Source organism: Piliocolobus tephrosceles, chromosome 4 (assembly GCF_002776525.5).
Source record: "Piliocolobus tephrosceles isolate RC106 chromosome 4, ASM277652v3, whole genome shotgun sequence".
NCBI lineage: Eukaryota > Metazoa > Chordata > Mammalia > Primates > Cercopithecidae > Piliocolobus > Piliocolobus tephrosceles.
In genome coordinates this window covers 127231820-127243904 of record NC_045437.1, presented here as the reverse complement: position 1 = coordinate 127243904, position 12085 = coordinate 127231820, and the positions used below count along the sequence as shown (strand labels likewise).

At 40.2% G+C, this 12085-nt stretch overlaps 1 protein-coding gene across 3 annotated transcripts in view; it reads left to right on the top strand.

Annotated features, from left to right (window-relative positions):
- Positions 1-346: 346 nt before the first annotated feature.
- Positions 347-12085, top strand: part of HMMR (hyaluronan mediated motility receptor) — a 33587-nt gene continuing 21848 nt past the window's right edge. For 2 of the 3 annotated variants that reach the window (XM_023218884.1, XM_023218882.1), the window contains exons 1-5: positions 347-572; positions 5024-5122; positions 5869-5948; positions 8837-8884; positions 11077-11265. In XM_023218884.1, coding sequence (XP_023074652.1) covers positions 527-572; positions 5024-5122; positions 5869-5948; positions 8837-8884; positions 11077-11265 — 462 coding nt within the window. In that variant the 5' untranslated portion in view covers positions 347-526. The remainder of the gene's footprint in view (positions 573-5023; positions 5123-5868; positions 5949-8836; positions 8885-11076; positions 11266-12085) is intronic. The other variant, XM_023218883.1, reaches the window with a different exon arrangement.

Genomic DNA, 12085 nt, shown 5'->3' with positions numbered 1-12085 from the left:
AGTCTCCGTGTTCGTTTTCCCTTTTGAATGGCCATTTACGGCACCAGCAGAACCCGGATGAAAGAACTGAAACCCAGAAAAGTTCACAAGCAACGAACAATGGGACAGAACTGGAACCAGTGAAGCCGGAACTCACTACACAGTCACCTAAGTGACGCCAAAATGCACTTTCAAACGCCTCCGGAGTGAAGTGCGCTTGCGCAAATGCTAGCGGTGCGTAGGTTACAATTGAGTAACGCCGGGAATGACTGGGTAGGTGGGTGGGGCGGGGAACAGTAACGGTTTCCTATTGGCTGGCAGCCAGAACTCACAGACCAGCTAATTGGACGCAGTCAGAACCCAGCAGTCTTTCTTTGTATTTCTCTGCGGGATTGGTGTGCCCAGGGGTTTGACTTTCCAATTGGCTAACACCCGTGTGGGAGGGGAATGTGTGGAGTTTTGAATTTGAAGCCGGTAGGCAGTGATAATCCGCATTCAGTTGCCGAGGAGTGCCAATGACCTTCAGTTTCTGGAGCTGGCCGTCAACATGTCCTTTCCTAAGGCGCCCCTGAAAAGATTCAATGACCCTTCTGGTGCGTAAGGGGAAAGGAGCTGGGGGACGGGAGACGCCCTAACGCCCGTTGCCTCTTTCGGCTCCCTTCTTGGGAGGCAAGCAGAAGGCGATTTTAGGATCGGGTTGGGGCTCATTCAATTGATTGATTTTTCTCAGATATGCTCTAAGCATCTGTTACATGCCAAGCACTAATCAGGATGCTAAAGATACCGCAGGGAGTGAAACAGTCCCCGCCCCTTGGGGCTTACATTCAGGCGGGGAATACTGTCAATAAACAGCGGTAATGGAGAAACTACAGCAGAGCGAAGGGAATGGAGGCGAGGCGTTGGTAGCTATTTGATTTTCAAGTCCGAGAGGGCCTCACTGATAAGAACATTGGAGTATTACTTTTAGTCTGAACTTGTGGATTTCTTTTGTATATTCCATTTGGGCATAAAAGTAGGAAGATCCGTAAAGGCAGTTTCTGGGTGTAAAATTACAGCAGTAGCACTTACTGAAAATATAAACAATGAAGTTATCATGGCTGATATTGACCACTTATACCTCAAGCACCATACTAAGGCTATACATCGATTATTGTTAATTTCCCACCAACTCTAAGGGGTAATCCTATTATTCATTGTTTTATTGATAAAAAGACTGAGACTTAAATTTGCTCAGTGCTACACTACCAAAGTGGCCGGACTGGAATATGAACCCAGCCTCCATCATGTGCTCTTAACACCGCAATGCATAAGCACAGTAACCAGGAAGCCTTAGATGTGTTTGATAGGCACTCATCATTTAAGATGCTGTATGCTGGGACTGTGCTACTAGATCTTGTTTATTCCTTCCAAAAGCCAAGTGAGGAAGGTACTGATATTGACCCCGTTTTACAGATGAGAAAACAGAGGTTTTGTGACTTGCACAACCAGTGAGTGGTAGAGCTAAATATCAAAGCTCGTGATTTATCCACTATCATACGCTATTTCGTGGTTACTCATTACATCTCTAATTTCTGTCAGCCAACGTATGGATGAAAATGTTCACAACTACTCACCAAGGAAGGCCAAATGAGCAAGTGAATCAACACAAACTTATTTTCTTAGTTAAACGACTCAAGGACCATATGATTTCCCAAGTAATCAAAGGACCTACTCTTAAGTTTTGTCAACAGTGTGGCTTTAAGGTTTTTGGTTTTTGTTGTTGTTGTTTGCATTATAGTAGGTTAAACTGGCTTTACCAAAGATACAGTATTTCAGGCTCACAGTTACAGGAATAATACCAATTATTCATTTGATGTTAATGTGTATGAGGCAGTGTGGTGATTTTTCTTATTCGAGTAACCCTCACAACCACACTGTAAGGTAGGTCCTGTTCTTTATCCTTGGTTTGTGAATGAAGAATCTGAGCTTCTTGAAGTCACTTTCCAGGGGCTTAAAGCTACACCGGAAAAAGAGAGAGTTTTTATTCACCCTCTTCTCCATACATCTACAAAGCATCTGGCCCATAGTAATGTCTGATTGGCAGGCCCAGCTGGATTTGAACCCTGATCTGGCTGATTACAAAAGCCTATTCCATTCCCACATCCCCAACATACTTTCTGTCTTCTTTTCCATGCTGCTGAACTCAACCCTGAGTTAAATACTGGGGATACAAACATGTTTAAGATACCCCCTAACTTCAAGCAGGCTTTTGGCTAATGTGGAAAATGGATAGTACATAAGCCATAAGAAAACCAAGAAGTTCTATGATAAGAACAATACGCACAGGTTTCTATGAAGGGAGTTTTCTATCCTGATTTGGGCATTCAGAAAAAACTAGAAGAGGCAACATCCAGGCTCTTCTGGCAAAACGGAAGGTGGGCTGTTCATTCTAGGTGGAAGAAATAGAAAACACAGAGGTCTGGAAGTTTGAAGAATTTGTTTAATGTAACACATAAAATGTTTTGTTTGCATACAAGTATGGACTGCCTGGCTTAGCTTTTGTTCATTGTTGATGAAGATGTAAGCTGTTCCAGACAGCTTATGATCTCTCCCAAGATATCCCATTCCTCTTGTCTGATGTTCCCTCTCCCCAGATTTCTAACAAGTCATACCTATGTTCTAATGCATTTAAGAGTTGTTAAGAAAAATATATAGAACATGAAAATGGCGTGTGCCACAGTCTCACAAAGTATTGGTAAGTGTACAGGCTCCGTTTCAGCCTAGTTGCTCTTGAAGCCAAATCCCTTTAACTATCAAACCTGACTCTGTAGAGTCTCTAGGGAAGAAGTTTTGTTAAATATGGCCTTAATTGTTCGCAACTTGCACATGCTGCTTAGTCACATCCACTGTCCCATGTTTTGCTGGCCCTTATCTCCTTGAGAGTGGACCCAGTGAGGGATTAGAATACTAGAACTCATCCTAGGTACATTGTTGAGTTTTTTCAGTGTACCTAGGATGAATTCAGCCTGATTTAATTTTTGTTTTCCGTTTCTCTTCTGGCTGCTTGCCAAATCTAGAACAGTGCTTCTCATGCTTTTCCACAGCAGCATTTCTAAGAGCAGAGAGCAAAAGAGAAAAACCACCAGCTCTGAATCCCTCCCAACTTACCCCCAAAGGGCATAGCTACCAGTAGTGGTGGCAGTTTTCTCTGAAGTCTTCTGTTTGCTTCAAAATACACTATATTCTTCATTACTTCCCCACCCCTACCCCAAATGAATAAAATAGATGCTCTAAGATGTACCACACTCTGTAATCCCAGCACTTTGGGAGGCCGGTACTGGCGGATCGCGAGGTCAGGAGATCGAGACCATCCTGGCTAACACGGTGAAACCCCGTCTCTACTAAAAAATACAAAAAAACTAGCCGGGCGAGGTGGCGGGCACCTGTGGTCCCAGCTACTCGGGAGGCTGAGGCAGGAGAATCACTCAGACCTGGGAGGCAGAGATTGCAGTGAGTGGAGATTGTGCCACTGCACTCACTCCAGCCTGGGCAACAGAGTGAGACTCTGTCTCAAAAAAAAAAAGCAAAAAAAAACCCAAAATTTATTTCAACCTAAGATGTATTTTTATATCTCTACACATATATATGAAAGGAAAGTTTCACAAAATAGTGTTTAACTTTGCAGCGTATGAGTCATGCTGACTTTTTCTATTGTTTTTACTTTTTAAAAAATGCTAATCAAAATCTCCTCATGGGGCTGGGTATGGTGGTTCACACTTGTAATCCCAGCACTTTGGGAGGCTGAGGCAGACAGATCAACTGACGTCAGGAGTTTGAGACCAGCCTGGCCAACATGGTGAAACCCTGTCTCTACTAAAAATAAAAAAAAAATAGCTGGGCATGGTGGCGGGAGCTTGTAATCCCAGCTACGCGGGAGGCTGAGGCAGGAGAATCACTTGAACCCAGGAGGCAAAGGTTGCAGTGAGCCAAGATGGTGCCACTACACTCCAACCTAGGCAACAGAGCAAGACAACATCTCAAAAGAATAATAATAATAATAATGAGTTTCTGTCTACCATTTGACAAACATTTAGGGGACCGCCTAATTGCCTGAGAATGGTCCAAGCTCCTTGCTCTTCCTATTTATTTGGTTGAGACTCTAGACTGAAGTAAATAGCTTTTCAGAGAATAGTATTAATCTATTTGTTCCCAATCAGCTAAAGCTTTAGGCTAATAGTATTTTAATTATTTCAAGTCCTAAGGGCCCCATCTCAAATCTGCTATGTTTATTTACTCAGAAATGCCTTCAAATCTGGGACTTTAGTTAAGTGAAATTATGCAGTATAAACTTCTGGGACATACAAATATAGTCTAGTACAATTTTTACTTTGAATAACATTGGCTTTTTGAATTTCCTAAGCCTCACATTCTTTATCTATAAATTATCACATAGGGTTCTTGTGAGGATTAAATAAAATAACATCTATAAAATGCTTAGCATAACGTCTGGCATTTAGTAAGTGCTCAAAAAATTCTAGTTGCTCTAGTGTGGCTGCTTTTCTTCCGTGCGTTTGAATTGCAGTTGACATCTTCAATAGGTCTGATGTATTGACATTAGCCAGAGATGGATTATCACTATAAATTTTTATTCTAGGCTAAACATTGAGGGATAGACAGTTTTAATTACTTTATTTCTAGAAACCAACAGTTACCTTTGTGATTCTCTTTGAGTAGAGTTGACACCAAGTATTTTATTTGCTATATTCAGTCCTTAGTAAGAAAGCCATATATTGCCTGTAATACATATGTTCATCTCAAAACTGTCGTTTGCTCAGTTGCCTGTGTTCCTTTGACCCAGTTGATTGATATAAAGGGCAAGATGATATTGTTCTTCATAGAGAGGACTTCTTTATAATATCAAATGGATGCAATTTTTTACATTTAAAATAATAGAAGCAGTTTGTTAATGACATTTTTACATTTATATTCGCTTTATTATGACATGTTTTAACTTAAGATCATAAATAACATTAGATGATATATTAATGTTTTCTATTTCCTCTAGGTTGCGCACCATCTCCTGGTGCTTATGATGTTAAAACTTCAGAAGTATTGAAAGGACCAGTATCGTTTCAGAAATCACAAAGATTTAAACAACAGAAAGGTAATAGATCACCAGAGAACAGTGGTTATGTGATCTTGTAAGTTTAAAGTTATGAATAACAATATTTAAAGATGTTATAGCATTTTTTAAAATGTGAAGCTAGAACTATATTTAAATTGTATTTGATGGATTTATGAAAGGGTCAAGTACGGAATAATGCTGTCATGATTACGTTGTCATATAACCAGGAAAATTAAGCAAGACACTCATATTGATATGTAGCTTGCCCTTTAGTAATTACCTTGACCTGTCAGGGAATATTAGGAAAATCAGAAGCATGTTTGATGTGTAAAAATATTGTGTAATTATTTGAAAATGTGCAACTAAGAGAAGAATATATTGTTTCATCAAAAGTTGCAATTAGAAATCTGGGGCCGGAAAGGTGGCTCATGCTTGTAATCCCGGCACTCTGTGACGCCAAGGTGGGTGGATCACTTGAGTTCAGGTGTTCGAGACCAGCCTGGCCAACATGGCGAAACCTCATCTCTACTAATAATACAGAAATTAGCTGGGAGTGGTGGGGTGCACCTGTGGTCCCAGCTACTAGGGAGAGAAGTGGGAGAATTGCTCGAATCTGGGAGGCAGAGGTTGCCGTGGGCCGAGATCACACCATTGCAGTCCAGGATGGGTGACAGTGACACTGTCTCAAAAAACAAAAAGAAAAAAAAAAAACTGGAAACTGTGTTTTGTGTGTAGTTAAAACATGTTAACACCAACCATGATCTGTACAATTCATTTTTCTGCAGAATCTAAACAAAATCTTAATGTTGACAAAGATACTACTTTGCCTGCTTCAGCTAGAAAAGTTAAGTCTTCGGAATCAAAGGTGACGAGCTTTTATATGCCAACTGGTTTATCAACTGTATCATCAAAAACATCTGAAAGTATTGTATTTGATTAGAATGGGTTAAGTGTCTGAATCAAGGTTATAACTAAATCTATGAATTAATGAAATGAGTTATCATTAGAACTCTAGCAAGTGTTACATTTCTGCCTAGGTCATTATGTTTAAATGTGCCCTTAGTTCACAATTACAATGACCTTCAATTCTCAGTCACTTCCATGCTTAAATTTTTATTACCTAGTAAAGATTTCAAAATTATGTGATGCTTTAATTTATTGAGTACCACCATTTGAGTTTTTTTGTTTTTGTGTATTTGTTTGTAGGGAAGGGTGGGTATTTTTGAAGAGAAGGGGGAAAAAATGCCAATATCTAAGAAAGGTTTGCTACTGAGAAACTGTTAAGGAGTGGTGAGAAATTAAATTCTTAATAGTCTTGTGGCTTGTGCAAGAGCTACTATTACTATTTTCCTAAGTTTATAATCAGGCAAGCTACATAATACTTTTTTTTTTTTTTGAAATGGAGTCTTACTCTGTCACCCAGGCTGGAGTGCAGTGGTACCATCTCAGCTTACTGCAGCCTCTGTCCCCACAGGCTCAAGCGATTCTCCTGCCTCAGCCTCCCCAGTAGCTGGGATTACAGACACATCCCACTACGCCTGGCTAATTTTTGTATTTTTACTAAAGACGAGGTTTAATCATGTTGGCCTGTTAGCCAGGCTGGTCTCGAATTCCTGACCTCGGATGATCCATCCACCTTGGCCTCCCAAAGAGCTGGGATTACAGGCGTGGCCCACCATACCCGGCCGCCCTATAATACTTTTTAAAAGACAGCTGGAGGGGTGTGGTGGTTCACACCTGTAATCCCAGCACTTTGGGAGGCGAGGCGGGTGGATAACTTGAGGTCAGAGGTTCAAGAACAGCCTGGCCAACATATAGTGAAACCCTGTCTCTACTAAAAAATACAAAAATTAGCTGGACGTGGTAGCACACGCCTGTAGTCCCAGCTACTTGGGAAGCTGAGGCAGGAGAATTGCTTGAACCCGGGAGGCAGAGGTTGTAATGAGCTGAGATGGCACCACTGTACTCCAGCCTGGGCAACAGAACAAGACTCAGTCTCTCCAAAAATAAGAAAAAAAAAAAAAAAGACAGCCGGGCACAGTAGCTCACGCCTGTAATCCCAGCACTTTGGGAGGCCGAAGCAGGTGGATTGTTTGAGGTCAGGAGTTTGACACCAGCCTGACCCACATGGTGAAACCCCGTCTCTACTAAAAATACAAGAAAATTAGCCCTGTGTGGTGGCACGTGCCTTAATCCCAGCTACTCGGGAAGCTGAGGCAGGAGAATCGCTTGAACCTAGGGAGGCAGAGGTTGCAGTGACCCAAGATGGTGCCACTGCACTCCAACCTGGGCAGCAGAGCGAGACCTATCTCAAAAATAAAAATAAAGTTAGAAAGTTGTACAAATTACCAGGTTTTTTGATGTGAAAAATATTCAGAGTTGGGAAAAGTTAGGCTTAGGTTCTTCATTCATTTGGCAGTTGTCTAAGCTTCATATTCTGTAATATAGAGCTGTGTTGTTCAGCCTGGAAGCATAGCCACATGTGTCTGTTGAGCAATTGAAATGTGGCTAGTGCTATTAAAGAACTAAATTTTTAATATTATTTAATTTTAATTAATGTATATTTAAAGATATACTCAATTTTGTTAGTGGAACACTTTTAAATATTTTTGGAACAACTTGAGTATGTGAATTTACTTTCTCCTCCCTGTGTTTTATGAAACTAAACATACATAAATGTTTCTGATGAAAATTTAGCATTGAATTGAAATGTGCTGTAAGTGTAGAATACAAAGAAAACTTTAAAGACTTAGTACAAAAATATAAAACATCTCATTGATAATTTTATACTAGTGACATGCTGAAATAATATATTTGATATATTGGCTTAAGTAAAATATATTAAGATTTTTACTTTTTAAACACACTACTAGAAAAATTTAGATTTATACGTGGTTTGCATTATTTTTATTGGGCAGGACTATTATAGACACTCTTCTTAGAAATTGATGTAAGTGGTTTGACTTAAATTTCTTGAAGAAATTGTCCTGAAATTTTGTAATTCATAAAGCCCCTTAGAAAACTAAATTACATACAAGTTTGTATGGAGCCCCAAAATAATAGTCCTTCCCCATAAAAAATTTCATGGAGTGTAAAATTAATAAACATGACACTGATGTCACTCCCACCTCCTGCCCCACTTAGAAACATCTAAAACAGATTTCATTCAAGATGTTGATGACTTTCTTCCATTTTTAGATGGAAAAGATAGTCTTTTTCTAGCCATTGTGTCAGAAAGTCTGTTGGATATAAAAAGATACAGTGTGAAAATTATATGTCTTATTTAGAATAAAGCCAATGAGAAAATTAGAATCAGAGCTTATGCTATTTCAGTTTTTATTTCTTTGCATCTGTATATTTTCCTCTTTGGGTATCAAACTTTGAGTTGATTTCTCTTTGTAAGATTCTTTCTGAGATAGCATAATGAAATATTCAAGATGTGTTGCTGTTTAACATTAGAGGGAGGCAGTCAGTAGCTTTATTCATAAAGTTCCACCTGTTCTTTTCACTGGGCTGATTAGGAAAATCCTGATTTATTGGGTTGAAAACTTTTAAACCTAAAATATCTTGAGATTTTTAGAATCTTTTATTTATCAGATGAGTGACCCGCAAAATTTTTACCAGACTCAGTGTAATGTTTGAAATAGAAACTGTTTGGATCCCTTAGTCTTTTCTGGTAACTAAGAAACAAATTTGGCTGTGATAGTTGTGACATCTAAATTTGCTTATAAGTTTTCTTTGGCTTTTAAACAGAAGGAATCTCAAAAGAATGATAAAGATTTGAAGATATTAGAGAAAGAGGTAAGCAGTGCTTTCAACTTATTGAAAAGTACATATGATAGAAACAGAGTTACATAGATTTAAGAGATAAGGATTCTGCTGCAGTGTGAGGAGTCCTGCAGTGAGGCAAACATGCCATCCAGAACAGTGCGTACGGGAAAACAGTTCTTACAATATTTCGCTATCTATCCAGGCTATGTTAATGTGGTATGCTGGCAAGGCCAAGATTCAAGATAGCCCACTTAATGAAAAACTGATAACTGAAAATCATTATGTCAGTTGATTACAATTAGATATGTGGATCAGATATTTATATCTATCCATCGTTCACACTCTTCCTGTATGCTAACTTACGTTAAGACAACATAGCTAGAGGATTTCTTAGTGAGCATGCAATCCTAGCTGGTCAGACTGTGATGAAGGTAGGCTAACTCCATGCATTGCTCTGCACAATAGATATAGGCCTTTCTCATGGGTGAAATAACACAGAGCTATACTGTTCAATGTGGTAGCTACTCACCACATGTGACTTATCTAAATTAAATAAGATAAAATTAAGAAGTCAGTTCGGCCGGGCACGGTGGCTCAAGCCTGTAATCCCAGCACTTTGGGAGGCCGAGATGGGTGGATCATGAGGTCAGGAGATCCGGACCATCCTGGCTAACATGGTGAAACCCCGTCTTTACTAAAAAATACAAAAAACTAGCCGGGCGAGGTGGTGGGCGCCTGGGTCCCAGCTACTCGGGAGGCTGAGGCAGGAGAATGGCCTAAACCCGGGAGGCGGAGCTTGCAGTGAGCTGGGATCTGGCCACTGCACTCCAGCCTGGGAGACAGAGCGAAGACTCCGTCTCAAAAAAAAAAAAAAAAAAAAAAAAGAACTCAATTCCTCAGTTGCACTAATCACATTTCAAGTGCTCAATAGCCACATGTGATTAGCAGCTACCATACTGGACAGGGCATTTCCACCATGACAGAAATTTCTATTGAACAGTACTGATCTAAAGAACCGATTTACTTTCCTAGCAATGCTAAACAGCTCACTGTGAACTTTGCTTCTCTGCCATCTTTTTTTTCTGTTTCTGTTGCTAACCAACTCTTTTTCTCATGGATATATTCTTTCGATATATTAAAATCTTTCATTTGATTACAGTCGAATGTTGGCTTTTGACCAAGAGTATGTCAGAGTAACTGTAGACGTCTGCTCAGTTGCTCTGATTCTTTTGTATTTATTCTAATAATGTTAGCTATCATTTTATTGAGGATACATGTCGGGGTTGATATTTAATCACTGAGGAGTAATCACTGAGTCTCAGTGAGATAGCTGGTAAGTGAGTGGTAGAGCCAGGATTAGAACTAATAATTTCTATCAGTGACTTCATTGAGTATAGAATTTTAGGGTGGCAGGTTTCCCCCCATTACATTAAAAATATCGTTTCATTTCATTGTCTTTTGGCTTCCACATTTTCTGTGGACAAATACTGGTTTGGGGGGAGTTTTGTTGTTTGGTTTTGCTTTTTAAATCTGGTAATAGCAGCAGGAATGATGCCTTGCCAGTGCCTAGTACATTCTCCTCAGAAGCCCAGCTCTGCCTTCTTGAAATAAAAAAAATTTAGCATTTTAAGCTAATTTGAATTTATGTAATTTAAGCTAAAGAAAATTACTATTATAGGTGGAAATACCTTAAACGTGAATAAATAGCGGCCAGGTGTGGTGGCTGACACCTGTAATCCCAGCACTTTGGGAGGCCAAGGCCTGTGGATCACGAGGTCAGGAGATCGAGGCCATCCCAGTTAACACAGTGAAACCCCATCTCTACTAAAAATACAAAAAATTAGCTGGGCGTGGTGGGGGGTGCCTGTAGTCCTAGCTACTTGGGAGGCTGAGGCAGGAGAATCGCTTGAACCCAGGAGGCGGAGTTTGCAGTGAGCCGAGATCACGCCACTGCACTCCAGCCTGGGCAACAGAGCAAGACTCCATCTCAAAAAAAAAAAAAGGAATAAATAGCTTAATTGTACTTGGAATTTATGGCAGCTAAAGTTCTTCTGTTCTTAAAATGCATTAAGACTTCTAAGATGTATCATAGGTAAATATGATTATTCAGATAGCTAGTAACATTAGAATATCTACAAGCATAATGTCAAAATCAGAGATTTTTCCAGAAACTTTAGGGGTGATTATTCATAATCATTTATTATTACCTTGTTTTTGTCCAGATTCGTGTTCTTCTACAGGAACGTGGTGCCCAGGACAGGCGGATCCAGGATCTGGAAACTGAGTTGGAAAAGATGGAAGCAAGGCTAAATGCTGCACTCAGGGAAAAAACGTCTCTCTCTGCAAATAATGCTACACTGGAGAAACAACTTATTGAATTGACCAGGACTAATGAACTACTAAAATCTAAGGTATCTGAGCCTCATGATAACATTTACAGTTGAATAAATATAAACATGTTTTTCGGGCCGGGCGCAGTGGCTCATGCCTGTAATCCCAGCATTTTGGGAGGCCAAGGCAGGTAGATCACCTGAGGTTGGGAGTTCGAGATCACCCTGACCAACATGGAGAAACCCCATCTCCACTAAAAATACAAAAATTAGCGAGGCACATTGGCAGGCACCTGTAATCTCAGCTACTCTGGAGGCTGAGGCAGAAGATCACTTGAACCCAGGAGGTGGAGGTTGCAGTGAGCTGAGATGGCGCCATTGCACTCCAGCCTAGGCAAGAGAGTGAGACTCCGTCTCAAAAAAACAAAACAAAACAAAGTATACCAGGCAATTCAGATTCATTTTGTTAAGCAAGCATGTTTCAAGAAATCCTGTCTCAGGGACTTGCTTTAGAATCTTGCAATGTACTCTCCAGCACATAGAGGTAAGTGACCACCCAAACAACCTTTCAAAACTAAACCAGCAGGCCAGGCTTAATGGCTCACACCTGTAATCCCAGCACTTTGGGAAGCTGAGACGGATGGATCACTTGAGGTCAGGAGTTCGAGACTAGCCTAGCCTAACATGGCGAAACCCCATCTTTACCAAAAATACAAAAATTAGCCAGGTATGGTGGCACACACCTGTAATTCCAGCTACTCAGGAGGCTGAGGCATGAGAATCACTTGAACCCGGGAGGTGGAAGTTGCAGTGAGCAACACGGCACTCCAGCCTGGGTGACAGAGTGAGACTCTGTCTCATAAAAATAAAATCAAAATAAACCAGCAAGTCACATTAAGGA